Genomic DNA, 23,081 nt, shown 5'->3' on the forward strand with positions numbered 1-23,081 from the left:
GCTCCTGTCATGTGACCTCTTCCCCGGAGGAGGGGACCTTCGGCCAAGATGGCGACCTACCTGCAGTGGCGGCGCTTCGTTTTCTTCGACAAGGAGCTGGTGAAGGAGCCACAGGGCAATGATGGGGCTGCTCCCGGGGCCGCGCCTGCCTCTGGACCCGCTGCTTCCAAGTTCCTTTGCCTCCCTCCTGGCATCACAGTCTGCGACTCAGGCCGAGGGAGCCTAGTCTTTGGAGATATCCTTCTTCTGGAGCTGTTCCTTCCCTCCTCGAATCCCTGAAGAGATCCAGCTGAGATGGAATCTGTCCGTCAGTAGGGTTCGTGTTACGGGCCAGTTTCCTTTAGATGGGCGCTCGGTGTTCCTTCTGTGGTCTGAGGGAAGAAAGGAGGAAGTCCGTTCTCTTTAACTTGTTGCCAAATGAGCGAATATCCTGGGCAAGTCGTTTAACCTCTCTGGACTTCAATTTCCTTATCTGCAAAAGGGGCGTAAAATAACAGTTGGGCAAGGTTTTTGTTTTTAAGGTCGATCAAAAGAACAGATGCAAGTTGATTTTAAAAGATGAATATGTAAGGTGTCATTATCTCCCCAGCCCATATTGTGGGTGCTGCCCCTAAACTCTGGCCTTTCTACTGTTTTTAAAATGGGGAGTTTCCAGAGATGATATATGGAAAAACCCTTGAAAAATTTAAACACTTGTATAGATTTTGTTTTTTATTGTGCATGTGTGCTTAGTCATGCCCAGTTCTTTGCAACTCCATGAGCTGTAGCCAGTGCAGGCTTCTCTGTCCATGGAATTTCCCAGGCAAGAATACTGGAGCGGGTTGCCATTTCCTTCTCCAGGGCACCTTCCTGACCCAGGGTTTAAACCCCTATCTCTTGTGTCTCCTGCATTGGCAGGTGGGTTGTTTACTAGCTGAGCCACTGGGGTGCTGTGCTGTGCTTAGTCATGTCCGACTCTTTGGGACCCCATTTACTGTAGCCCGCCAGGCTCCTCTGTCCATGGGGATTCTCCAGGCAGGTATGCTGGAGTGGGTTGCCATGCCCTCCTCCAGGGGATCTTCCCAACCCAGAGATCGAACCCAGGTCTCCCGAATTGCAGGTGGATTCTTCACCATCTGAGCCACCAGGGAAGCCCTGGGGGTAGTTATTTGCGTTCTGGCCTAAATGTAAGAATCTCCCCTTGGAAAGGAGGCTCCTTGACTGCTCTGCACATATGGAAGGCCAGATCTGGTTCTTGCCCCGCTCCCTACAGCTTACGGGTTTCCAGGCCTACAAACTACGGGTGACACACCTGTACCAGCTGAAGCAGCACAATATTCTGGCCTCTGTTGGTGAGGACGAAGAGGGCATCAACCCCCTGGTGAGTCCTAGAAAAGAAACAGGAAAGACCCACAGGCCTGGGAATGAGTATTTGCTGGAGAGTGACTATCATTCACACATCTGAGATCTGTCCCCAGGTAAAGATCTGGAACCTGGAGAAGAGAGATGGTGGTAATCCACTCTGCACTCGAATCTTCCCTGCCATCCCGGGGACAGAACCGACTGTTGTATCTTGTTTGACTGTGCATGAAAATCTCAACTTTATGGCCATTGGTAAGAAGAAAGAAGGCAAAGCTAACACCCGATGATTCTTTATAGATTTTCTTCAGAGTTGCTTCTACAGCTCATTTTCAGGAGACCGTTTTGTACTGAAGTGAGGCCTTTTGAGATTTTAAAGTTTGGGATGGGATAGCATTTAGTTTTGCTCTTTGAAAATGAGTCCGTGAGTCCTAATCCTCATGGTAACCACTGGAGAAGTTGGGTATGAGGAGAAAGATGGTCACTTCTAAAAAGTGCCTCTAAAGGTCTTTTTTCTGCTTCCGTGCCTTTTCAGCCTCAATAAAATACTGTTCCCTGCTCTCCTGCAGGTTTCACAGATGGCAGTGTTACACTGAACAAAGGGGACATCACTCGGGACCGACATAGCAAGACCCAGATTTTACACAAGGGCAGCTATCCTGTTACTGGACTGGCCTTTCGCCAAGCGGGAAAGACCACTCACTTGTTTGTTGTGACAACTGAGAATGTTCAGGTATGACCAGCGCCTCCTGGTATGACTGTTGGGGCAAGTAGGAAAGGCTCTTTTATTGCTCAGGGGGCTAGGGTAAGGAACTGACAAAAGAGGTTCTTATATTTTTAATCATACAGCCTTGAGTCATTTGCCTAACTTAATATTTTATTTCTTTACTTAGGAGACTGGGAAGAGTTAGAGCTAGGAAGAGAACTCTTGGGCTTGTAGCAGAAGACATAAGTTTTTCTTCTAATAGGCTTGTTAAGTGCCACTGGACAAGTTACTTCTTTGGTTCTTGTGCTTCTAAGATAACAGTTTACTCACACCAATAGTTTTGTTTTCTTTTCAGCCAGAGTTTTCTGATAAAGCAGTAAAATTCTCTTACTTGCCGAATATCTGTAGTAAGTAGTGATAGTGTATACAGAGGAAGAAAATGTGGGTTCTGCTTATATATTTAGTAGATGGCTGATGGTAATGGCCCATTTAATGGAGAAGGCAAGCATCCAGGTAAAGTCTTAAGGTGCTAAGAATTAAGAGAGCCAGTATGGAGGTGGGGATACCTTTGGGAACATTTAGATGCCACCTCCTCAGAGGGAGCCAGTTAACCCCTGTCTTACTTCTCACAGTCCTACATAGTTTCTGGAAAGGACTATCCTCGTGTGGAATTGGACACCCATGGTTGTGGCCTGCGCTGCTCAGCCCTCAGCGACCCTTCTCAGGACCTGCAGTTCATAGTGGCAGGGGATGAATGTGTCTATCTGTACCAGCCTGATGAACGTGGGCCCTGCTTTGCCTTTGAAGGCCATAAACTCATCGCTCACTGGTTTAGAGGCTATCTTGTCATTGTCTCCCGTGACCGGAAGGTTTCTCCCAAGTAAGGATTCTATGGAGAAGCAAAAGGGAGTGGGCTGGGCTTGTTCCTTAGAATTAACCTGATTTCAAATTCCTAATGCCTACATCCTGTCAACTTCCTACTTTGTACTTTTTGTAGACGTGTTTACACCTAGACTCAGTTATAACATTTTTTTTTTCGGCTGAAAAGTGTGCTTTTGCTGCAGACATTTGCTGAGCAGTCCTTTTGCACTAGAATGCTCCAGGGAATTTGGGACCTGGCATTGGGTTTTTTAATTACTTGGGCGAATTGAATTGGGTAGAGGAATAAGGGATTGAGTAGTGGAGAGATTGGAAAGTGCTGGGAGATGCAACACGGGGTGTTTTTTTTTTTTTTCTGAGTCATCAGAAAGTGGGACAGAATCTTCAGCGTGATGCAGGTGATCCTTGTCAGATATTAGTTTTCATTCAGTACTAAGCCTAGTGGACTACATATACCAGGCACTAATTATTTGTTAAATCTTAGGTGTTGGAATGTACTTCAGTTTTCAGTCTGTTGCCTGTATTAATTATAGGATCCTTAAAGGTGACTCCAGGTCTACACATACTCTTCCAACAACTGCCAGCACCATGCTGTGTATCGCAGGATGAGCTGCTAGCAGTGACTTGTTCTGGGAGGAATAGGTAGCACCAGAGTTGTCAGGGGAAAGGAAATAGAGGGGAGCTAAGACTGAGGTGGTACAGATAAATATCTGGTGCTTTTTCTTTCCCACACAGGTCAGAGTTTACCAGCCGGGACTCCCAGAGCTCTGACAAACAGATTCTCAACATCTATGACCTGTGCAACAAGTTCATAGCCTATAGCGCTGTCTTTGAGGATGTAGTGGATGTGCTTGCTGAGTGGGGCTCCCTGTACGTGCTGACGCGGGATGGGCGGGTCCACGCACTGCAGGAGAAGGACACACAGACCAAACTGGAGGCAAGGCCACCAGGTTCCCAGAGCTGGCTATGGGCACCCAGACACGGCTCTAGGAACAGACTCCCCAAGTCGCCTTGGCCAGGGTGTTTCCTTCCCTTTGGGTCATAGCCTTACTTAGCCTCTTTAGGGTAAGATTCCATGGTCAGTGGCCTGGGATGTGGCCTTAGAGGGCAGCAGTGGGTGGGGGTCCACTCTGCCTGACTGCAGAGAACTTAGTGAGGTGAGCTGATGTTAGTCTCGGGGGTGTCTGGGGGTCTCACCCTAAGATCTAGGCTGACCGGAACTTCATAACCGCCTGGCTTGTGTGTTGTGGATGCATTCTGGGAAGGTGTCTTCTCAGGCCTGCTTCTTCCAGTTTTCTAATCTCTCTTCCTTTCCAGATGCTGTTTAAGAAGAACCTATTTGAGATGGCAATTAACCTGGCCAAGAGCCAGCATCTGGACAGCGATGGGTTGGCCCAGATCTTCATGCAGTATGGGGACCATCTCTACAGCAAGGGCAACCATGATGGTGCTGTCCAGCAGTATATCCGGTCAGTCTGGAGGCGCTTTAGGATATACCTGTGGATGCGGGAACAGAGAGCCAGCTAGACTGAAACCTGCACTTGGGGACTGGGGTGGGCGGTGGACTCCATCATGAATTGTCCTTTTTCCTACATAAATTGCGATGCCTCAAATGAGGAGACAGTATACCTTATTGGAAAGGGAGTATTTAGGGTCAGATGCTACATGACCAGTGTGCAGTTGAGCTGATGATACGTGTAAGTGCTAGTCACTAGTTGTGTTTGATTCTTTTCGACCCCATGGACTGTAGCCCACCAGGCTCCTCTGTCCGTGGAATTCTTCAGGCAAGAATACTGAAGTGGGTAGCCTTCTCCAGGAGGTCCTTGCGACCCAGAGACTGAAACCAGATCTCCTGCATTGCAGGTGGATTCTTTACTGTCTGAGCTATCAGGAAAGCTCTCAAGGAAGTTGAGCTGAAAAGTACCTGTTATTTTAAATGTTAGCTTGGCCTTTGTTAATACTCATTTTGATCAAATTCTTTAAAGGGGAAAGGGTATTCATCTCTTGTTTCCACAGTTTTTTTCCTTGGTACTAATTAGTTTTTTGACCTAGTGAAGAGTTCTAAGACCCTGTCTAGGTTCTTTGCCAACCTCTCTACAATTCCTGTTTTCAGTCAAGTCTAAAAACCAGTGTTCTGGAGCTTTGCTGCTCATGTGGTCCCCAGTCTAGTAGCATCGATACTACCTGGGATTTTGTGAGAATTGCAGGGTCTCATGCCTCACCCCAGATCTGCTGAAACAGAATTTGCATTTTGAGACCTGCAAGTGATTCCTACGCACGTGAAAGTTTGAGAAGTATGATGATCCTGATGCTGTTTGACACCTGTGTCTCCCTAGAACCATTGGAAAGTTGGAGCCATCGTACGTGATCCGCAAGTTCCTCGATGCCCAGCGCATCCATAACCTGACAGCCTACCTGCAGACCCTACATCGGCAGTCCTTGGCCAACGCCGACCACACCACCCTGCTGCTCAACTGCTACACCAAGCTCAAGGACAGCTCCAAGCTGGAGGAATTCATCAAGGTGCAGGGTGGTGCTGGCAGAGGGTTCCTTGAGGGGCTTCACCAGGACTGCAGGGAGAGGGAAGAGCTGCCTGTATTTAGGGACCAGAATCCTCTGGTCCTCTGGTCTGTAGGCAAGGAAGAGAAATAGTCTTTTCTGTGAGTTCTCTCCTGTCTCCCCTCTTTTTTTTTTTTTTTTGCTGTACTGTGCGGCTTGTGGGATCTTCATTCCCCCACCAGGGATTGGACCTGGGCCCCCAGCAGTGAAGGCGTAGAGTTTTAACCACCAGACCGCCAGGGAATTCCCCCACTTTTGTTTCTTGATGCCAGAACTTCTCTTGGTATCTAAGCCCCAGGAAGCCCAGTGTCCCCAGAGGCATCCCTCTAACAGTAGAGGCAGAGGAACACTTACGGAGAGGCAGGATAACTATGTTTTAAAAGCATCATTTTGGGGACTTCCCTGGCAGTCCAGTGATTAAGACTTTGCTTCCACTGCAGGCGGCATGGGTTCGCTCCCTGGTGTGGGACAACCAAGTTTCCACATGCTACTTGGTGTGGCCCAAAAAAAAAAAAATCCACCTTACTATTACCTTAAGAATCTGGTCTTAGAATGAGATGCATATTTCCTTTCCAGCCACAACCTCTCTGTGAATGGTTTTGTCTTATGTCTTCCTGACAGACAAAGAGTGAGAGTGAAGTCCACTTTGATGTGGAGACAGCCATCAAGGTCCTCCGGCAGGCTGGCTACTACTCTCACGCCCTCTATTTGGCTGAGAACCATGCTCATCATGAGTGGTACTTGAAGATCCAGCTAGAGGACATCAAGGTAGGTGAGCTTCCTGACTCAGGCAGGTCGTGTTCTTTTTCTGGTATATCCCTGGGATGGTGAAAGTGTCTCCTGGGACTTCCCTGGGGGTCCAGTGGTTAAAGAGTGTGCCTTCCAATGCAGTGAACATGGGTTCAGTCCTTGGTCAGGGAACTAAGATCCCACATGCTGTGGGGCCACTGAGCTCACATGCGCCACAAGTGGAGAATCCACGCAGGGAGCCCCAAAAAGAAAATAGTAATAAAAATAAAGTGTGTTTTGATGGGTGAGGCAGGAGCATGCAATTCTGCTGCCCTTTCTGTCCCCACAGAATTATCAGGAAGCCCTCCGGTATATTGGCAAGCTGCCTTTTGAGCAGGCTGAGAGCAACATGAAACGCTATGGCAAGATCCTCATGCACCATATACCAGAGCAGACGACCCAGCTGCTGAAGGGACTCTGTACCGACTATCGGCCTAGCCTTGAAGGCCGAGGTGATAGGGAGGCTCCAGGCTGCAGGGTAAGGCCTCGGGGAGAATGGCTTTTGAACATATGGGGGTCATCTCAGGGGCATGGGTAGGCCCACTCACTTGGCCTCCTCTCTCATCCCTTGCCATCGTAGGCCAACTCGGAGGAGTTCATCCCCATCTTTGCCAACAACCCTCGAGAGCTGAAAGCGTTCCTAGAGCACATGAGTGAGGTGCAGCCTGACTCCCCGCAGGGCATCTATGACACGCTGCTTGAGCTGCGACTCCAGAACTGGGCCCACGAGGAGGATCCGCAGGTGAGGCCTGGCAGAGCCACCAGAGGTGTTGAGAAAAAGACAGCACTTCCATTTCTTCCCTGGTTGCCACTTGCTGCTCGCTTTAGATCAATAACACCTCACCCTGAGGGGCTAAATGGTTCCCCATGAAAAGGAAATTGAAGACTTTCTTGCAAGGAGTCAGACACCACTGAGTGACTTTCACTGCTGGTCTAAAACCAGAGTTTTAGGCAGGCTAAGACTCTTCACTCCCAATGTGGGGGGCCTGGGTTCAAACCCTAGTCAGGGAACTAGATCCCACATGCCTTCCCTGGCAACTAAGAGCCAGCACAGCCTAAATAAATACTGGAGAGAAAAAAGAGGAAATTGGAGTGAGGGGAAGAGTAGTTGACTTGCTGAGGGGTCACTTTTCCCCTAAAGTCCGGCAGCTCCACCCTCCTCTTCTAGGTCAAAGAGAAGCTTCACGCAGAGGCCATCTCCCTACTGAAGAGTGGCCGCTTCTGTGATGTCTTTGACAAGGCCCTGGTCCTCTGCCAGATGCACGACTTCCAGGATGGAGTCCTTTACCTCTATGAGCAGGGCAAACTGTAAGAGTCAGGGGGTCCTCAGGGGAGGGGGCAGAGCTGAGCCACTCGCCCGAGTGAGGGCCGGCTGCTGACGCACACCCCGCCTGGCGCAGGTTCCAGCAGATCATGCACTACCACATGCAGCACGAGCAGTACCGGCAGGTGGTGGCTGTGTGCGAGCGCCACGGGGAGCAGGAGCCCTCCCTGTGGGAGCAGGCACTCAGCTACTTTGCCCGCAAGGAGGAGGACTGCAAGGAGTACGTGGCGGCTGTGCTCAAGCACATCGAGAGCAAGAACCTCATGCCGCCCCTTCTAGGTACTCTGCGGGGTGGGCTGGGTGGCTAGGTGGGTGCAGGCTGCTGGCGGTCGGGCTCTGGGGCAGGGGTTCTTCAGCTCTGTCCAGAAAGCTGCATGCTTCATGGTTTTGCTTCCTCCCACCTCAGTGGTGCAGACCCTGGCCCATAACTCCACGGCCACCCTGTCTGTCATCCGGGACTACCTGGTCCAAAAACTGCAGAAACAGAGCCAGCAGATCGCCCAGGATGAGCTCCGGGTGCGGCGCTACCGAGAGGAGACCACCCGCATCCGCCAGGAGATCCAGGAGCTGAAGGCAAGGTACTTGGCATCCAGGAGTGTAGAGGTATCCAGGGATAAGCTTGTTCTTCACAGGGTGTCATTTTTTACACACAAAGGTTATATGGAGTGAGTTTCAACATTTCATTCTTGAAGATCTGTTTTAATGGGGGAATTCCAAAGAATGATTTATTACATAGAAGATGATTTATTGGGTTTTGTTATCTTGTAGCAGGTACTTTTCTCTCTAGATATGCCTGTATTTTACCTTTCCTAAACACACGTCTAAGTTGTGGTGGGAAGCCCTTGGAAGTAAAAAACGTTGACAAAAAAGTGGATAGTTTACAAGTATTTATAGTAGATATTAACCCTTAACTTTGCCATTAGCTTTATAAAATATTTGTTATTGTTCTTTAGTCACTAAGTCCTGTCCAATTTCTTCATTCCATCAATATTTACTGAGTCCATTTTGTCTTAAGCCCCATTCTTAACACATAGAAAAATCCCTGCCTTCACAGAGCTTATGTTGTGGAGGTAGAGACAGACAGTAAACGTGTTAAATAAGCAAACTATTGTAGTGTGTTCCATGGTGCTAAGTTCTAAGGAGAAAATTGAGGAAGAGGAATAGGGTGAGGGGTTTAGGTGTGTTGTAATTGATAAAGTGGCCAGGAAAGGTCTCATTGAAAGGGAAAGGGTCACATGCGATTAAGACCTGAAAGACAATTTAGTGGCAGTAGGGGAAATTGAAAGAGAGATAGCAGTCCCCCCATGGATTGGATGGACATGCTGGGAGCATGCTGAGACTCCCTGAAGGCCCAGCATGGGGTCCTCCTGTGACCTCCTTTAGGTGGTAGGAAGAACAGGGCCTCATAGTTCCTATTCATCATTCATTCATGGCTGCTCTGGGTCTTTGTTGCTGCACACAGACTTTCTCTAGTTGTGGTGAGCAGGGGCTATTCCAGTTGCAGTGCTTGAGCCTCTCATTGTGGTGGCATCTCTTGTTGATGAGAATGGACTTTAGGGTGTGTGGGCTTCTGTAGTTGGCGGCTTGTGGGCTCTAGAGCATGGGCTCAGTAATTGGAGGGCACAGGGTAAGTTGCCCCAGACTATGGATTGAACCCGTATCCCCTGCATTAGCAAGCAGATTCTTAACCACTGGACCTTCAAGGGAGTCCTTGTCGTTCCTTAATGGAGACGTCTCTCTTCTTGTTTCGTCGAGCTGTCTCCTCTTTCCACATGGCTCCTGGCCCTGCCCTCATTCTTTGCCACTCTTCTGGTCTCCCTTGCCTGTAGTCCAAAGATTTTCCAGAAGACCAAGTGCAGCATCTGTAACAGTGCCTTGGAGCTGCCCTCAGTCCACTTTCTCTGCGGCCACTCCTTCCACCAACACTGCTTTGAGAGTTACTCGGAAAGTGACGCTGACTGCCCCACCTGCCTCCCTGAAAACCGCAAGGTCATGGATATGATCCGGGCCCAGGAACAGAAGCGAGATCTCCACGATCAGTTTCAGCATCAGGTGGGGAGGGAGGCGTGGCCACATGACTGCCCCACCCACTGGGAGGCGGGGAGTGCTGGAGGGCTACTGTTTTTTTTTTTTTCCTCCGCCTCTGAGTTCTGACTCCGACCTTTTCTCTTTCCTCAGCTCAAGTGCTCCAACGACAGCTTCTCTGTGATTGCTGACTACTTTGGCCGAGGTGTTTTCAACAAATTGACTCTGCTGACCGACCCGCCCACAGCCCGACTGACTGCGAGCCTGGAGGCCGGGCTGCAGCGGGACTTGCTCATGCACGCCAGGAGGGGCACTTAAGCGGCTAGTGGGAAGGGGTGTGATGGTAGAGGCCCAGCAGCAGGGACACAGGGGTACAGAGACAGAGCTGTTGCATAGGAGTCGGGGAGACCTGCCCAGGACCCCCCTCTCATCTGATGCCATTGCCCTCAGGACTTAAGGGGACTTTCTTTTCCTGCCTCCTCCTTTGGCTGGCCAATCCGCCATTCCTCCTGTTGCCTTTCTGAGCAGTGTAGATCATTCCAGACCAGTGGGGGAGGGTACCTCAGTAACCTCAGAGTCTGGACAATAGCTGCTTTATTCTCTATCCAAGAGCACCAGGCTGTGCTTGGGTCCTGGCTCCCAGAGTCTATAAATAAAAGCATATAATGATTTCATGGTTGAAGGATTTATTGTGGAGACTTCCTGGTGATTCTTAACTGCAAAATGTACTTCTTTCCCTCTGCTCTCCTAGAGCGTCCTTTCCTTTCCTATAGAGTTCCTTAAAGATGATGTTAAGGAGACTTCATGCCAGTAACGAGTCGGGCCTCTGGCATTTAGCACAGTTCAGTTTACTGAAGAACGTCTGCAAAGGCTAAGGCCTGAGACCCAAGAGCAGCCTGGACTAAGGCTGCTCTGTAGTGTGGCTGGTCTCTGTGGTTCTTGTGTGGACTAGGTATTCAGGCAGGAGGCAGATTCTGGTGAGGGGCCTTGGACTGAAGCTTCATAATGGGTGGGTTGGTGTCTTGCTGTATTTAGTACCAGATGATAAGCAGGATAAAAAGGGCCTTTATGAAACATTTTTTTCTCTCTCGAAAGTTGTCAGCTGAAGTTTGTGTTGTTACGGGTGTCTGTATGTCATTTGGGTTACACTGCCTATTGGAAAATTGCTCCTGTGGGTCTGTTTGATTAAAAGAAGTAACTTGGACATTGTGGTTTAGACAGTATTTAGAAAAGGTGGAGTGCACTACATTGGTAGCAGCTGAGAATACAGACTTTGGATCAGCTGTCCAGAGCTTGAATCCTAGTTTCACTTAGGGCAATTCTGAACCTTCTCTGAACCTCAGGTCTTCGTCTATGCGTAAGGAATTACAACATCTTTCTGGTATGGCTGTTATGAAGCTTTAAGGAGCCAATCAATGGGTGTGTTATTAGTCCCCAGCAGGTTGGTAACTCCTCAATGGATCCTTTGCTTGAAGTTGCAAATGCCAGTAGAAATCAAGTTTGGTATAGCAGAGCAGAAACTTTATTCATTGATGAAGGAATGGAGAAGAGAGAGCACATGCTCTAAAGACACCTCCCTGCAAGGAGGGGAGTAAGGGAATTCAAAAGATAGGAGGCAGACAGGTCAGGCTAGGAAAGGGGCAGAGATTTTGGGGGGCAGCCTGGGCATGAGTCTTCCATGCTGCTTTGCAGACAGCAGGAATTGTGCCTACTAGTGTATAGATAGCCCCTCTTGGGCAGGGATCTTGGCAAGGTGCTGAAGAAAAGGTAGCTTTGGACACCACCAGGTCTCATCTGCTTTGGGGCTGGTTTGGGGCTCTTGATCACCCCATATCAGCTGTAAAACATCTCTGTCAAATACTAGGTGCTTTTGAAACACACACAGGTAAGTCAAGTTTACAGACACTTTTAGCCCTCAGGGGCTGGTATGGATGACAGGTGTCCACATTTGTGGAAGTGGTTAATACACGGTTAGCGCTGTTAATGGTAAAGCGTTATTAACTAGCCCTTTCTTGGCTAACACTAATAATGTATTGGCACTCCCTTTTCACAGTTATTTGTCTTTAGGCATGACCTTTGATCTCTGAGCCAGTTTTGACTCATTTTAAAAATAGAAATGCCTTGGCTCACTGCAACTAGATAGAAGCCCACATAGCAATGAAGACCCAGCCCTGCCAAAAATAAAACATTTTTAAATAAAAATGTTGCCTACTTCAGGTTTGTAGCAGAAGCACTGCATAAGCTGCACTAATTGCTTGTGGCACAACTAAGGAGATAAAGCTGTAGAATTCTGGATGATTAACTTTCAAGAGCAGGCCCTTTTCATTTGTAGGTTTTGAATCCAGCCTGCGGGCATGGTAAATTGCTCAAGTAGCCTTACTTCCAACCCTCCATACACGTATGGGTGCTCAGTCATGTTGGACTCTTTGAGACGCCCTGGACTGTAGCCTACCCTGGACTATAGCCTACCGGCCTCCTCTGTCCATGGGATTCTCCAGGCAAGACTAATGGAGTAGGTTGCCATTTCCTCCTCCAGGAGATCTTCTGGACCCAGGGCTCCAACCCGCACCTCCTGTGTCTCCTGTACTGGCAGGCGGGTTCTCTACCACTGCACCACCTGGGAAGTCCACAGCCCTGCACAGTAGGGCTTAATATCCTTTTCCTCTCGGGGCCTCCCACTTTTGCTTATTGACTTAACTTTTGGGGGGCAGCAGGGACGACAACTTATTTTGTGGCTAAATCTGGGGAGCGTATTTTAGCCACAGGACATCAGTACTCCTGGCTAGGTAAAAATGAACAGTTGGGCCTGGGTCTCAAACAATGAAGACCAGAGCCAGCCTTGGAGAGTAGGGGTGCTCAGTTCAGTCGCTCAGTCATGTCCGATTCTCTGCAACCCCATGGAGTACAGCACACCAGGCTTCCCTGTCCATCACCAAATCCCAGAGCTTGCTCAAACTCATGTCTATCTAGTCGGTGATGTCATCCAACCATCTCATTCTCTGTCGTCCCCTTCTCCTTCCTTCAATCTTCCTGAGCATCAGGGTCTTTCCCAATGACTCAGTTCTTTGCATTAGGTGGTCAAAGTATTGGAGCCTCAGCTTCAGCATCAGTCCTAGCAATGAATATTCAGTTCCTTTAGAATGGACTGGTTGGATCTCCTTGAAGTCCAAGGGACTCTCAAGAGTCTTCTCCAACACCACCACAGTTCAAAAGCATCAATTCTTTGGCGCTCAGCTTTCTTTATGGTTCCACTCTCACGTCTTTAGATGACTACTGGAAAAACCATACCTTTGACTAGAAAGACCTTTGTCAGTAAAGTAATGTCTCTGCTTTTTAATATGCTGTCTAGGTCTGTCATAGCTTTTCTTCCAAGGAGCAAGCATCTTTTAATTTCATGGCTGCAGTCACCATATGCAGTGATTTGGAGCCCAAGAAAATAAAGTCTGTCACTGTTTCCATTGTTTCCCCATTTATTTGCCATGAAGTGATGGGACTGGATGCCATGATCTTAGTTTTTTGAATACTGAATTTTAATCCAGCTTTTTCACTCTCCTCTTTCACTTTCATCAAGAGGCTCTTTAAGTTCTTTGCTTTCTGCCACAAGGGTGGTGTTATCTGCATATCTGAGGTTATTGATCATTCTCCCGGCCATCTTGATTCCAGCTTGTGCTTCATCCAGTCCGGGATTTCGCAAGATGTACTCTGCATTTAAGTTAAATAAGCAAGGTTGCAATATCAATAGCGGTGGTAACCCAAGGTAAGGTCTTCGCTGTCGCAATCATTCTAATTCCCGCCCAGGGGAAGTCCCGCCCTGTCTGGCGGCGCCGGAAGTGACGCAGTCCCTTAGCGGAGCCGGGAGTGTGTGGCTGCTGGAGAAGCTGGAGACCTGCGCGAGCCCAGTGTCCGGCCGGCAGGGGCCTTCGGCTTCCCCGACACCGGAGGACGTTGGCGGCAGCCCCGGGCCTAGCTGCCGAGCACAGCCATGTCTGGTAATGGCAACGCGGCCGCAACAGCGGTGAGTCCAGAGCCGGTGACCCTTTCAACCTCAGTCTTCCGCACTAGCGGTGCAACGATTGGCCCCAAGTTGCCACTCTCCGTCGCCCATTGGTCGGGAGGGTTATCTGTTCCCCCCCCTCCCCGCCCCCCCCGCTTTGGCCCGAATAGTTTTTAAAGGGCCAGTAGCTGCTGCTGCTGCTGGGTTGCCCTTAAAATCCGTATTGCCCTGGGGGAATCTGTGAACATTGGGGACAGACTTAAGAGCAGAAGATTTGTCTCGAACGGGAACCTCGTTGCTGTGGGGATCTGAATGGCATCATGAGGCCTGGAGTCCACGGCTCTAGATTTAGTGACCCAACCCAGGAAAATTCATGTACACGAGACAGGGTGCTATTCCATGGGATCCTTTCACTCGAGACAGGTCCGAGGCAATTAGGATCGAGAGAGGAGAGCGTACCTCTAAGTCTCCGCACTACACTCAAACGTTTTGGAAGTGCACCTTCTCCCCTTTTTTCCTGTTAACGGCCACCTAGCCCCAACCTACACTCAAAATTCCCCAGCTGAGGCACCGTTCGTTGAGTTACTACCTTTGTGGGTGGGGAGCGCCCTCGAGCCTTCCTATTCTTAGCCTGGGGTCCTAGCTTTGGGCTTGTGCAGATGCAAAGTGCAGAGCTGGTGAGGCCAAAGTCAGCCTGAGATAAGAAAGGAGGAGGGCAGCAGTTTATCTCTTCCTGAACTACCTGCTGGTAAGGAATAGGATTCTTTGCCATTGTTGACATACCTGAGCTTTGGACTAGGAGTAACAAGATGTGATTCCAGCTCTCAGCGGTAAAGAATTCTTTACCCAGTGGTAAAGAATCTGCCTGCTAGTGCAGGAGACACAGGAGACAAAGGTTCGGTCCCTGGGTCGGGAAGATCCCCTAGAGTAGGAAATGGCAACCTGCTCCAGCATTCTTGCTGGGAAAATTTCATGGACAGAGGAACCTGGTGGGCTACAATCCATGGGGTCACAAAGAGACACGACCGAGCCTGCACATGCATGCACCCATGATTTAACCTGTGGCCCTGGTCAAGTTGCTTGGCTCTTCACAGCCAGCCTTTGCTTCTGTAACATGGTTCCTCTCTGCCTGTTAAGTTGTTATGAAGCTTAATAGCAATAGCTCTAGTATATACGTACTTGATAAGGATCTTTTTACTGGAAGAGTTTGACTTGAATATGCTGTGCAGAATCAATAAAATTAAGGGATTGTTTGAACATAGCAGTTTCTGGGATGTTTCTGTGGGCTCCTTGTGGCCCAGAATTTTAGTGGCCATGTTTGGCATTTCGAGCTTAGTCTAATTTGCTCGGGGTACCCTAGAGTTTATTTATTGGAGAAGTGATAGACGTGGAGCAGACTAAAGTCTGAGAGCAACCAGTTGTTACCTCCTCTAGTGACAGAGGCCCCAGATACCTGGCTGCAGAAGAACTCCATAGGATGAAGATTCCAGAATAGGGAAAGTTGATAGTGTCTGTAGGGGCTATTGTCTGATCTGGAAAGAAATAGGACCTCAGACTGGAGAACTCCGTTCTCCCTGGTTGGCACTGAATACGTTTGTCCAAGATATGCTGACAAGAGGAAGAGGTGTGTCCCACTGAGTTCTTGGCTTGGTCTATGACATCCTAATATTTCCTTCTTGGTGAAATCAGAGGCCACATTCTAGGTGAAGGGACATTAGACAGCTTATCCTCTTAGTCTTATAGAATATCAAAAGCAGAAGATACTTGAGTGCAAACTTCATTTTATAGATGAACAAATAACTTTATAGATGAAAAACAAGATGGTGAATTTAAGGTCACCCTGCCAAGAAGCTGAGCAGGACTATATGTCAGATCTATTGGCCCCAGACCTTTACATGTGCATGCCAACCAGATTACAGGATCCATAGTGTGGCAGCTATGGGGTAGGTCTTATAGTATCTAGGTAGCACTGAAGCTTTCTTGAAGCTGTTCTGTTGGGGATGCTGAACTTGTCCTCAGTGACTCAGCGCAAGTTCCCCTGTGTGGCCCCAGCTGCCCTGCCCCTGCCTGCTGCAGGCCCACCCTCTCTGGGGCCAGGCTGATGGGCCTTATCTCTCTATCCACCTGGTTGAGTGCAGCATTCCTGATGCCTTTGCTTAGATGAGCTTCAGGGCTTAGTGTCCTTGTCATTACAGCAACAGCGGGTCCTACTATCGCTTCTCTCTGGTCTCTGCTTCTCTGGATCTGTGAGGAGGCAGAAGGTATTAGGGAAGGTAAAGGGACTGTCTTGGAGAGTCTTTCCCCACTCTGAGGCTCACGTGGCCACAGGGAAGGGGCTGAGGTTCCTTTATTCCAAGCCAGTGAGTCTGATTCTTGGACAAGGTTTTGAGGACCTTGAACAGCAGCGGGGACTGTAACCTGGGGACTTTTTTTGCAGGAAGAAGACACCCCAAAGATGAGAGTGATTCGAGTGGGTACCCGCAAGAGCCAGGTTAGTGCAGGTACCAGGGTGGAGGAGGTTTGTCAGAAGAGTTCTGTGTTCATAGTATTATAAATTGGGGGGCCCAGAGGGTTCTCAGCAGCCTGGGGATGGCGGAAATGGGGTGACTGAGCATTAAATCCCATGCAGAATGACAGATGGCATTCTGTGAAGAGATAGTCCCTAAGCTGGGGAAGTTATTGGGGTACAGAGGACTCCCAGTCCAGAATCCTCCCCTTCCTAGGTAGCCATTCAATGCCCTCTCTGAATTCCAATCCCTTCAGGATCTCTATGACCCTGTGAGGATTTGAGCCTAGGGCAGTGGCCAGACTACAGGGCTAACCTAAATTTCTCCCCCCACAGCTGGCTCGCATACAGACGGACAGTGTGGTGGCAACGCTGAAAGCTTTATACCCAGGCCTGCAGTTTGAAATAAGTGAGTTTTCTGGACAGGAATGGAAGCTTTTTGGAAGCTTTTATCCCCCTGGAGGGGGCTTTCTTTGACCAGAACCTGGTCCCATTGCCTCTGAGAGTTCTTGGCTATCCCCAGTTTGGAGGGCCCATTCCTCCTTTGAACACCTCCAGCTTTGCGCTTACCTGGGCTAGCCTAGCATTTTAATATCTTCTGCTTTGTGTCTTTTTATGATTGCGTCTGGTCTTCCTCTTAGATTGTACTTTCTCAGGGATCTGGTGCTTTTCTGCCTCTGTATCCACTGCCAATCTTAGCACAAGTGCTGGGCTTAGCAGGGGCTCAATAAATGCTGTTCCATGAGCATCTAATTGGTTGACTTTCTCTTCAGTTGCTATGTCCACCACGGGGGACAAGATTCTTGATACCGCGCTCTCTAAGGTAGCACCATTTTTCATCCAACCCTTTCCTCCCTCGTCCTCTTTCCTTTCCCCCAAAGATTCACCTTGAAGTTCTTTCTTGCCTGGCAGATTGGAGAGAAGAGCCTGTTTACCAAGGAGCTGGAGCATGCTTTGGAGAGGAATGAGTAAGTGAAATCGGGAGCATGACGCCCTCCCAAGCTCTCACTAGGACCCCAGTGCACATCACATCTGGGTGTCAGCTAGACTGTTGGGCTTAAAAGCTTGGATAGGCTAGAGCAGGGCTCATATGTCAGTTTTTCAGGCCTCAGAAAAGGAGAGAGTCCTGGATCTGAGCCTTCTGGCTGCCTGGGGTGCTGGACTGGCTGGGGGAGGGGGGTGAGAGGGAAGAGAAGAGGGGGAGCAAGTCTCAGGGACCCAAGGTCTCAGAAATGCCTGCTTCCTGAACTGCTCTGGGCTCCACCAGTGACATACAAGCAGGAGTGAGTGGAGAAGGGCTAGGGCCTGCTGCTCAGACCCCTTCTTCTTGCCTCTCTCCCATCTCCCTAGAGTGGACCTAGTTGTTCATTCGCTGAAGGACCTGCCCACGGTGCTTCCTCCTGGCTTCACCATTGGAGCTGTCTGCAAGTAAGAGCTCTGCCCTTTAGGACTTGGCTTTCTGTCTCTAGGCTGTCTCCCCTAACCTGAGGAATGTCATGCATGGCAGAAAACTCAGAAAATGCTAGTTAGTTGACTATTGAGAAAGACTGGAAGTGACCTGAACTGAGATCTCTCCCTCATTCTATGACCTCTCCATCTCCAGGCGGGAGAGCCCCTATGATGCTGTTGTCTTTCACCCAAAATTTGTTGGGAAGACTCTAGAAACCTTGCCAGAGAAGAGGTAAGTGGACAGGCATCTTGGGATATGTACAGCAGATGGAGGGGTGGAAGGAAGAGATTTCAGAACAGTTCCTGCTTAGAGTTAAATCTCATTTTAAACCATCTCTCTGCACAGTGTGGTAGGAACTAGCTCCCTGCGGAGAGCAGCCCAGCTGCAGAGAAAGTTCCCACATCTGGAGTTCAAGAGTATTGTATCCTTTCAGAGAAGGGAGGAGGCAGCAGCCAAGGAGGAAGACAAAGTCCAGAGGGCCCTGGGAGTTGTGAGAGGGAAGGACTTCCAGAGGAAGTGGACTGTGAACGCAGTGGACTGCATGTCATCCCATTCATCCATCCACCCATCTATCCATCCATCCATTCATAATCCTTTCATGTTTTCTTAGCCCCAAGCAAGTGCCTGGCACTGGGGATATGGTGAGCAAGATCAGCATTGTCCATCCTAACATAGTTTACATTTTAGTTCTGGAGACAGACAACCAGGCATTGACAATACAGAGTGATGCTGAATATTGATTACATGGAGGCAGTGGGATTGGCAGTTGCTTCCATTTTAATTAAATTTTTTAATTGAGGTATAGTTGATGTACAATGTTGTGTTAATTTTTGGTGATTTGGTGATTCAGTTATACATATATATATATATATGTTATATATATATATACATATTCTTTTTCATATTATTTTCCATTGTGGTTTATTACAAGATATTGGACATAGTTCCCTGTGCTATACCATGGGACCTTGTTGTTTATCTGTTTTGTATGTAGTAGTTTGTATCAGCTTATCTCAAACTCCTGATTTATCCCTACCCCACTACTTTCCCCTTTGGTAATCATAAATCCATTTTTATTTTATATTCCACCGTATTGTTTTGATTTTTACAGTTATGTTTGTAAAGCTGATTTTCAAAGTAATATTTGCTAAGTCCTTCAATGTAGAAAGTAGAGAATTCTCTGGAGGCTTCTAGCTGGAACATCTAAACACAGACTTGAGGGTCAAGGAAGGCTTCTTAGAGGTGTTGTAACCTTGGGTAAGGTTAAATATAATAACTTAAAACCTCTATCATTTCCTCATCTGTAAAATGGAGATGTAATACTACTGCCTACTCTTTCACCCTTGGGCTGTGGTGAAAATGCAATGAATTGATGTATATAAAGCGCTTCAGAACAGTGTGTGGCATATAGCAAGTATGAGTAAGTGTTAGCAGTTGTCACCAAGCTGAGAACTCAAAAGGTGAGAAGTTAGCAGCTAGAGGGACTCAGGCAGAGGAAACAGCGTCAGGCTCCAGCCTGCCCAAAGCTTGTGGTCCTTAGTGTCTCTCCACAGCGGGGAAACCTCAACACGCGACTGCGGAAGCTGGATGAGCTGCAGGAGTTCAGTGCCATCATCCTGGCCGCAGCTGGCCTGCAGCGCATGGGCTGGCAGAACCGGGTGGGGCAGGTAGGTTTCCTCTCTCCTCTCTAGTTGCCTTCATCTCCTTCCTGCCTATATTCTTTTTGAATACCCATTTCTAGCCAGTGGAAGCTGGAAATGAGACCCAGGTTAGCAAGGTTGGGGCTCAGAGGCTGGACTCCCACTTTTGCTTATCCAGGCTTTCTGTAGGTAGGGAAACCCCAACTCAGTGCTGTGTGCTTCTGGGCACCCCTACCTCCACCCTTCTGACTGCCTCTTCTGCCCCCACAGATCCTGCACCCTGAGGAGTGCATGTATGCTGTGGGTCAGGTATGCTTGACCACGGAAGCCATGTATTGTTGTCTCCTCCTTTTGTTTTCAACCAAGTTCTGTCCCTTAGCTCCATTGGCTGGGGAAAGATTGGTACTGGTATCTTAGGCTATTTTCCCATCAGGGGGCTCTGGGTGTGGAAGTTCGAGCCAAAGACCAGGACATCTTGGATCTGGTGGGTGTGTTGCACGATCCTGAGACTCTACTTCGCTGCATTGCTGAACGATCCTTCCTAAGGCACCTGGTAGGACCTGTGTTCCTGTGGAGGGGTGGATATTAGGAAGGGTAATGGGGAGATTTCTCCTGCTGTGTATTTAGTCATAACTCATTAAGAATGGACAGGACCCAGGTCTGGGCCCCTGCCTCATTTTCCGTTATGTCCTTGGCGGGAGTCTGTCTCTGGGCTCTGGTTGCAGGGTGGTGATAAGGATCTTAAGCTAACAGGGAGAACTTGTTGCAGGAAGGAGGTTGCAGTGTGCCAGTGGCAGTGCATACAGCTATTAAGGATGGGCAAGTAAGCAGGGGAAGATGGGTGGCAGGGCAGGGAAGGAACTGGCATTTCCCCTGTGTATCCACCACCATGAAGAGCACAGGTTTCTAAGTAGTTCTCTCTTACAATTTACTGAGGCAGCCATTTTCTTTCCCAGCTGTACCTGACTGGAGGAGTCTGGAGTCTGAATGGTGCAGAGACCATGCAAGACACCATGCAAACCACCATCCATGTCCCTGTCCAGGTGCCGAGGCTGCAAGGGGAGGGAAACACATCTTTATGTTACCTCCCCTTTCCTTCTCACCAAATCCAACCCTTCTTCCTTCGCCCAGCATGAAGATGGCCCTGAAGATGATCCACAGCTGGTGGGCATCACTGCCCGGAACATTCCACGACAACCCCAGCTGGCTGCTGAGAACCTGGGCATCAGCCTGGCCACCTTGTTGCTGAACAAAGGAGCCAAGAACATCTTGGATGTTGCACGGCAGCTCAATGAAGCCCACTAATTGGTCTGTGGGGCACAGGTGCCTGCCTTGCTGGTCACCCAGTGCCTACATCCCAGCCCTCTGCTACCTGAGAAGTGACTACCCCCACAGGATTGAACTGCAGGGCAGAGACTTCCAGAGACTTGTCTCACCGAGGGGCCTTGCCTCCCCAGGTGGGGGCTTCCTCTCTAGAGAAAAAAAAAAATCTTAGTAATAAGCCACAGCCTTTGAATGTAACCAGTTCTACTAATAAACCAAATTTAAAGGTGGTTTTTGTTTTTGGTGGGGCTGCAGAAAAGGAAGGACAAACTCAAAACTGTTTATGCCTGATCTCTGAGGCTAGGACCCTTTCAAAGTTCTGAAAAACGCCTTCTGTCAGTAGTTCCCATTTTCTAACAGAATCGAGTGTCTCCCAGGGAACGCCAAGAAAGCCATCGTCTTAATAATCTACAATTTGTCGCTCTAGTTAACAGTAAAGCCTTATATCGGTTCCCCTCCCCCACTACCTTTAGGTATCTACAGAGTCGACTCTACAACCCTTTCGCAAAATGAAGACACCTCACTTTTCTTTAGGAAAAAACCCTTTAATAAAATTAGTCCATCTGAAACTTCCCCCCATACCTAAAGTACTAGTTTTGGATGGGTTAGCTGCAAAATTCCAGTTCCGAAGCCAAAGGCGGCTCAGTCCAGACGGGGATTAACGGACTTGTGCTGGTATCTAGGTGCTTGGCAGGCGGAGTGGACCCGCCGGGAAGGGAGCGGGGAGGAGGGGCGGACCCGGGGGCAGGGCTCCCACAGACCCCAGGCCGCCAGGACCCGCTACGGTTGGCGACGCTCACGCCGCGAAGGGTTTCTTCCACACAGGCCAGCGAATGAAGATGGAGGGAACGCGGCCGTGCGAGGCCCGAGATCCGGCAGCAAAAGGGGTCCCAGGACGAAATGAAACAACCGATTGACTCCGCCGCCGGCGGCAATCGAGTCCCGTTCTAAGCACCGAGCTGTAGCAGAGCGCACGGCCTCGCCGGCGACAGTCCGCACCGACTCACCTTCCTCCCCGGCCCTGCGTCAGCTCGGCCGGCCCAGCTTTCCGGAAGGTGCCGCGGCCTCCCCGCAGCCCATCGGCATTCTGGGGCCAACCCGGCCGAGTCACGAGCTCGCTCCCGGGGCCGAGTGGCGTTCGAACGCACGCCCTCCGCCGAGCTTCGGCGGGAGCGAGCCGCGGGGGGAGGGGCGGGCCGGGAAGAGGCGAGCGCGCAGCCGCCCGGCCCGGAGCCCGAAGTGGTCCAGCTCTTTCCGTGAGTGCTGTGGTGGCCCTTAAAAGGGCCTTTGTGGTGTAGAGGGGAGGGCTGGGCGGTGGCGGTACGGGCGCCCTCAGTACTCCTGAGAGGCCTGGGTGGCCTTCTTGCCGCCCGCTGGCGCCTTCGGCCCCACGGTGGCGCTGGTCTTCTTAGGCAGCAGCACGGCCTGGATGTTGGGCAGGACGCCTCCCTGGGCGATCGTCACGCCGCCCAGCAGCTTGTTGAGCTCCTCGTCGTTGCGGATGGCCAGCTGCAGGTGGCGGGGGATTATCCGCGTCTTCTTGTTGTCGCGGGCCGCATTGCCCGCCAGCTCCAGGATCTCAGCGGTGAGGTACTCGAGTACCGCCGCCAGGTAGACCGGCGCGCCGGCGCCCACCCTCTCGGCGTAGTGGCCCTTCCGCAGCAGCCGGTGCACGCGGCCCACGGGAAACTGAAGGCCTGCTCGCGAAGAGCGCGACTTGGCCTTGGCGCGGGCCTTGCCGCCGGTCTTGCCGCGGCCAGACATGCTGTATGAGGTAGAGGAGCGGTGAGAAGGACGGCTGACAAAACACAGGAACAGCCACCCGCCGCAGTCTAACGCTTCCGCGCGCGCCCCGGGGCTACCCTTATAAGCTCCTCAGGGCACACCCCCGCGCCCTCCTGATTGGCTCTTTTCTCAAATACCCGCCTCTGGTTGGCTGAGGTTAACTCTTCGGTGACGCGCCTCAGCTGAGGGAACGCGTCCGCCGATTGGTCGAATTTGAAAACCCTTTGCCCGGGGAACAGGAGAGGAGGCGCAGAGACTACCCGCAGCCAGCCAGTCTCGGCTGTAGCCAATCCAAGTGAAGCGCGCCAGATTTAAACGCTACAGCCCGAGACCAGAACCGGAAGACAAGAAGAGTAGAATCGGAAGCCACCTCAAGAGCGTCTGGGAAGTCTGCGCAAGGCAGGCCTAGGATTTTTAAAGGAAAAGAGTCAACACCACAACTATCTCTGCCTCCCGTCCTAGGTCTGGTCACTCCCTCCTCCTACCTGGCAAAAGAAGAGTGAAAAAGGGAAGGAATGAGACCCCCCTGAAAGTCCAACTCTACCCCAGAGAACAGATAACGCCAATCTTATGGCCCCTTATGCTACCCGAGCAGCAGGATTTCACATTTATTCAACATGTTCTGTCTGGTCTGTTCTTTCTGATCACTTCTTGCTAGGAGGCGCCTGATGTGCTTAAAAAGAAAGAAAGAAAGAAAAAAGGATGGGACAGAGATAGGCATCCTGTCCAAGGAAATACTTCCTTCAACCTTCCCCATCCACCC

General features: G+C 50.0%; 3 protein-coding genes across 8 annotated transcripts; 2 read left to right on the plus strand and 1 right to left on the minus strand.

Annotated features, from left to right (window-relative positions):
* Nucleotides 1–31: 31 nt before the first annotated feature.
* VPS11 (VPS11 core subunit of CORVET and HOPS complexes) lies at nucleotides 32–10,294 on the plus strand. Of its 6 annotated transcripts, none has more exons than XM_086339598.1 (16): nucleotides 32–316; nucleotides 1,100–1,360; nucleotides 1,446–1,593; nucleotides 1,908–2,071; nucleotides 2,677–2,924; nucleotides 3,659–3,860; nucleotides 4,241–4,392; nucleotides 5,260–5,446; nucleotides 6,104–6,250; nucleotides 6,561–6,749; nucleotides 6,852–7,013; nucleotides 7,440–7,579; nucleotides 7,672–7,874; nucleotides 8,002–8,173; nucleotides 9,425–9,647; nucleotides 9,774–10,294. In XM_086339598.1, exons 2-16 carry the CDS (start codon nucleotides 1,214–1,216, stop codon nucleotides 9,936–9,938), a joined length of 2,649 nt encoding a protein of 882 aa, XP_086195724.1. In that variant the 5' UTR covers nucleotides 32–316; nucleotides 1,100–1,213; the 3' UTR covers nucleotides 9,939–10,294. The 6 variants fall into 6 exon arrangements, with proteins under 6 accessions (XP_086195724.1, XP_086195725.1, XP_086195727.1 ...); XM_086339599.1 differs by having other exon boundaries at nucleotides 1,458–1,593; XM_086339601.1 differs by having other exon boundaries at nucleotides 1,253–1,360.
* Nucleotides 10,295–13,440: 3,146 nt separating this feature from the next.
* On the plus strand, nucleotides 13,441–20,763 carry HMBS (hydroxymethylbilane synthase). Its single transcript, XM_086339624.1, has 14 exons — nucleotides 13,441–13,635; nucleotides 16,052–16,105; nucleotides 16,457–16,529; nucleotides 16,894–16,943; nucleotides 17,033–17,088; nucleotides 17,471–17,548; nucleotides 17,724–17,801; nucleotides 17,916–17,991; nucleotides 19,124–19,237; nucleotides 19,481–19,519; nucleotides 19,644–19,763; nucleotides 19,980–20,033; nucleotides 20,167–20,253; nucleotides 20,342–20,763. The coding sequence occupies exons 1-14, from the start codon at nucleotides 13,603–13,605 to the stop codon at nucleotides 20,513–20,515; spliced, it is 1,086 nt and encodes a 361-aa protein (XP_086195750.1). The 5' UTR covers nucleotides 13,441–13,602; the 3' UTR covers nucleotides 20,516–20,763.
* Nucleotides 20,764–21,057: 294 nt separating this feature from the next.
* H2AX (H2A.X variant histone) lies at nucleotides 21,058–22,620 on the minus strand. Its single transcript, XM_086339628.1, has one exon. The coding sequence runs from the start codon at nucleotides 22,295–22,297 to the stop codon at nucleotides 21,866–21,868; it is 432 nt and encodes a 143-aa protein (XP_086195754.1). The 5' UTR covers nucleotides 22,298–22,620; the 3' UTR covers nucleotides 21,058–21,865.
* Between the last annotated feature and the right edge of the window lie 461 nt (nucleotides 22,621–23,081).

The sequence above is a fragment of the Bos grunniens genome, chromosome 15 (genome assembly GCF_055505025.1).
Source record: "Bos grunniens cultivar Pamir isolate PY7600 chromosome 15, Bosgru_T2T1.0, whole genome shotgun sequence".
Taxonomy (NCBI): Eukaryota; Metazoa; Chordata; class Mammalia; order Artiodactyla; family Bovidae; genus Bos; species Bos grunniens.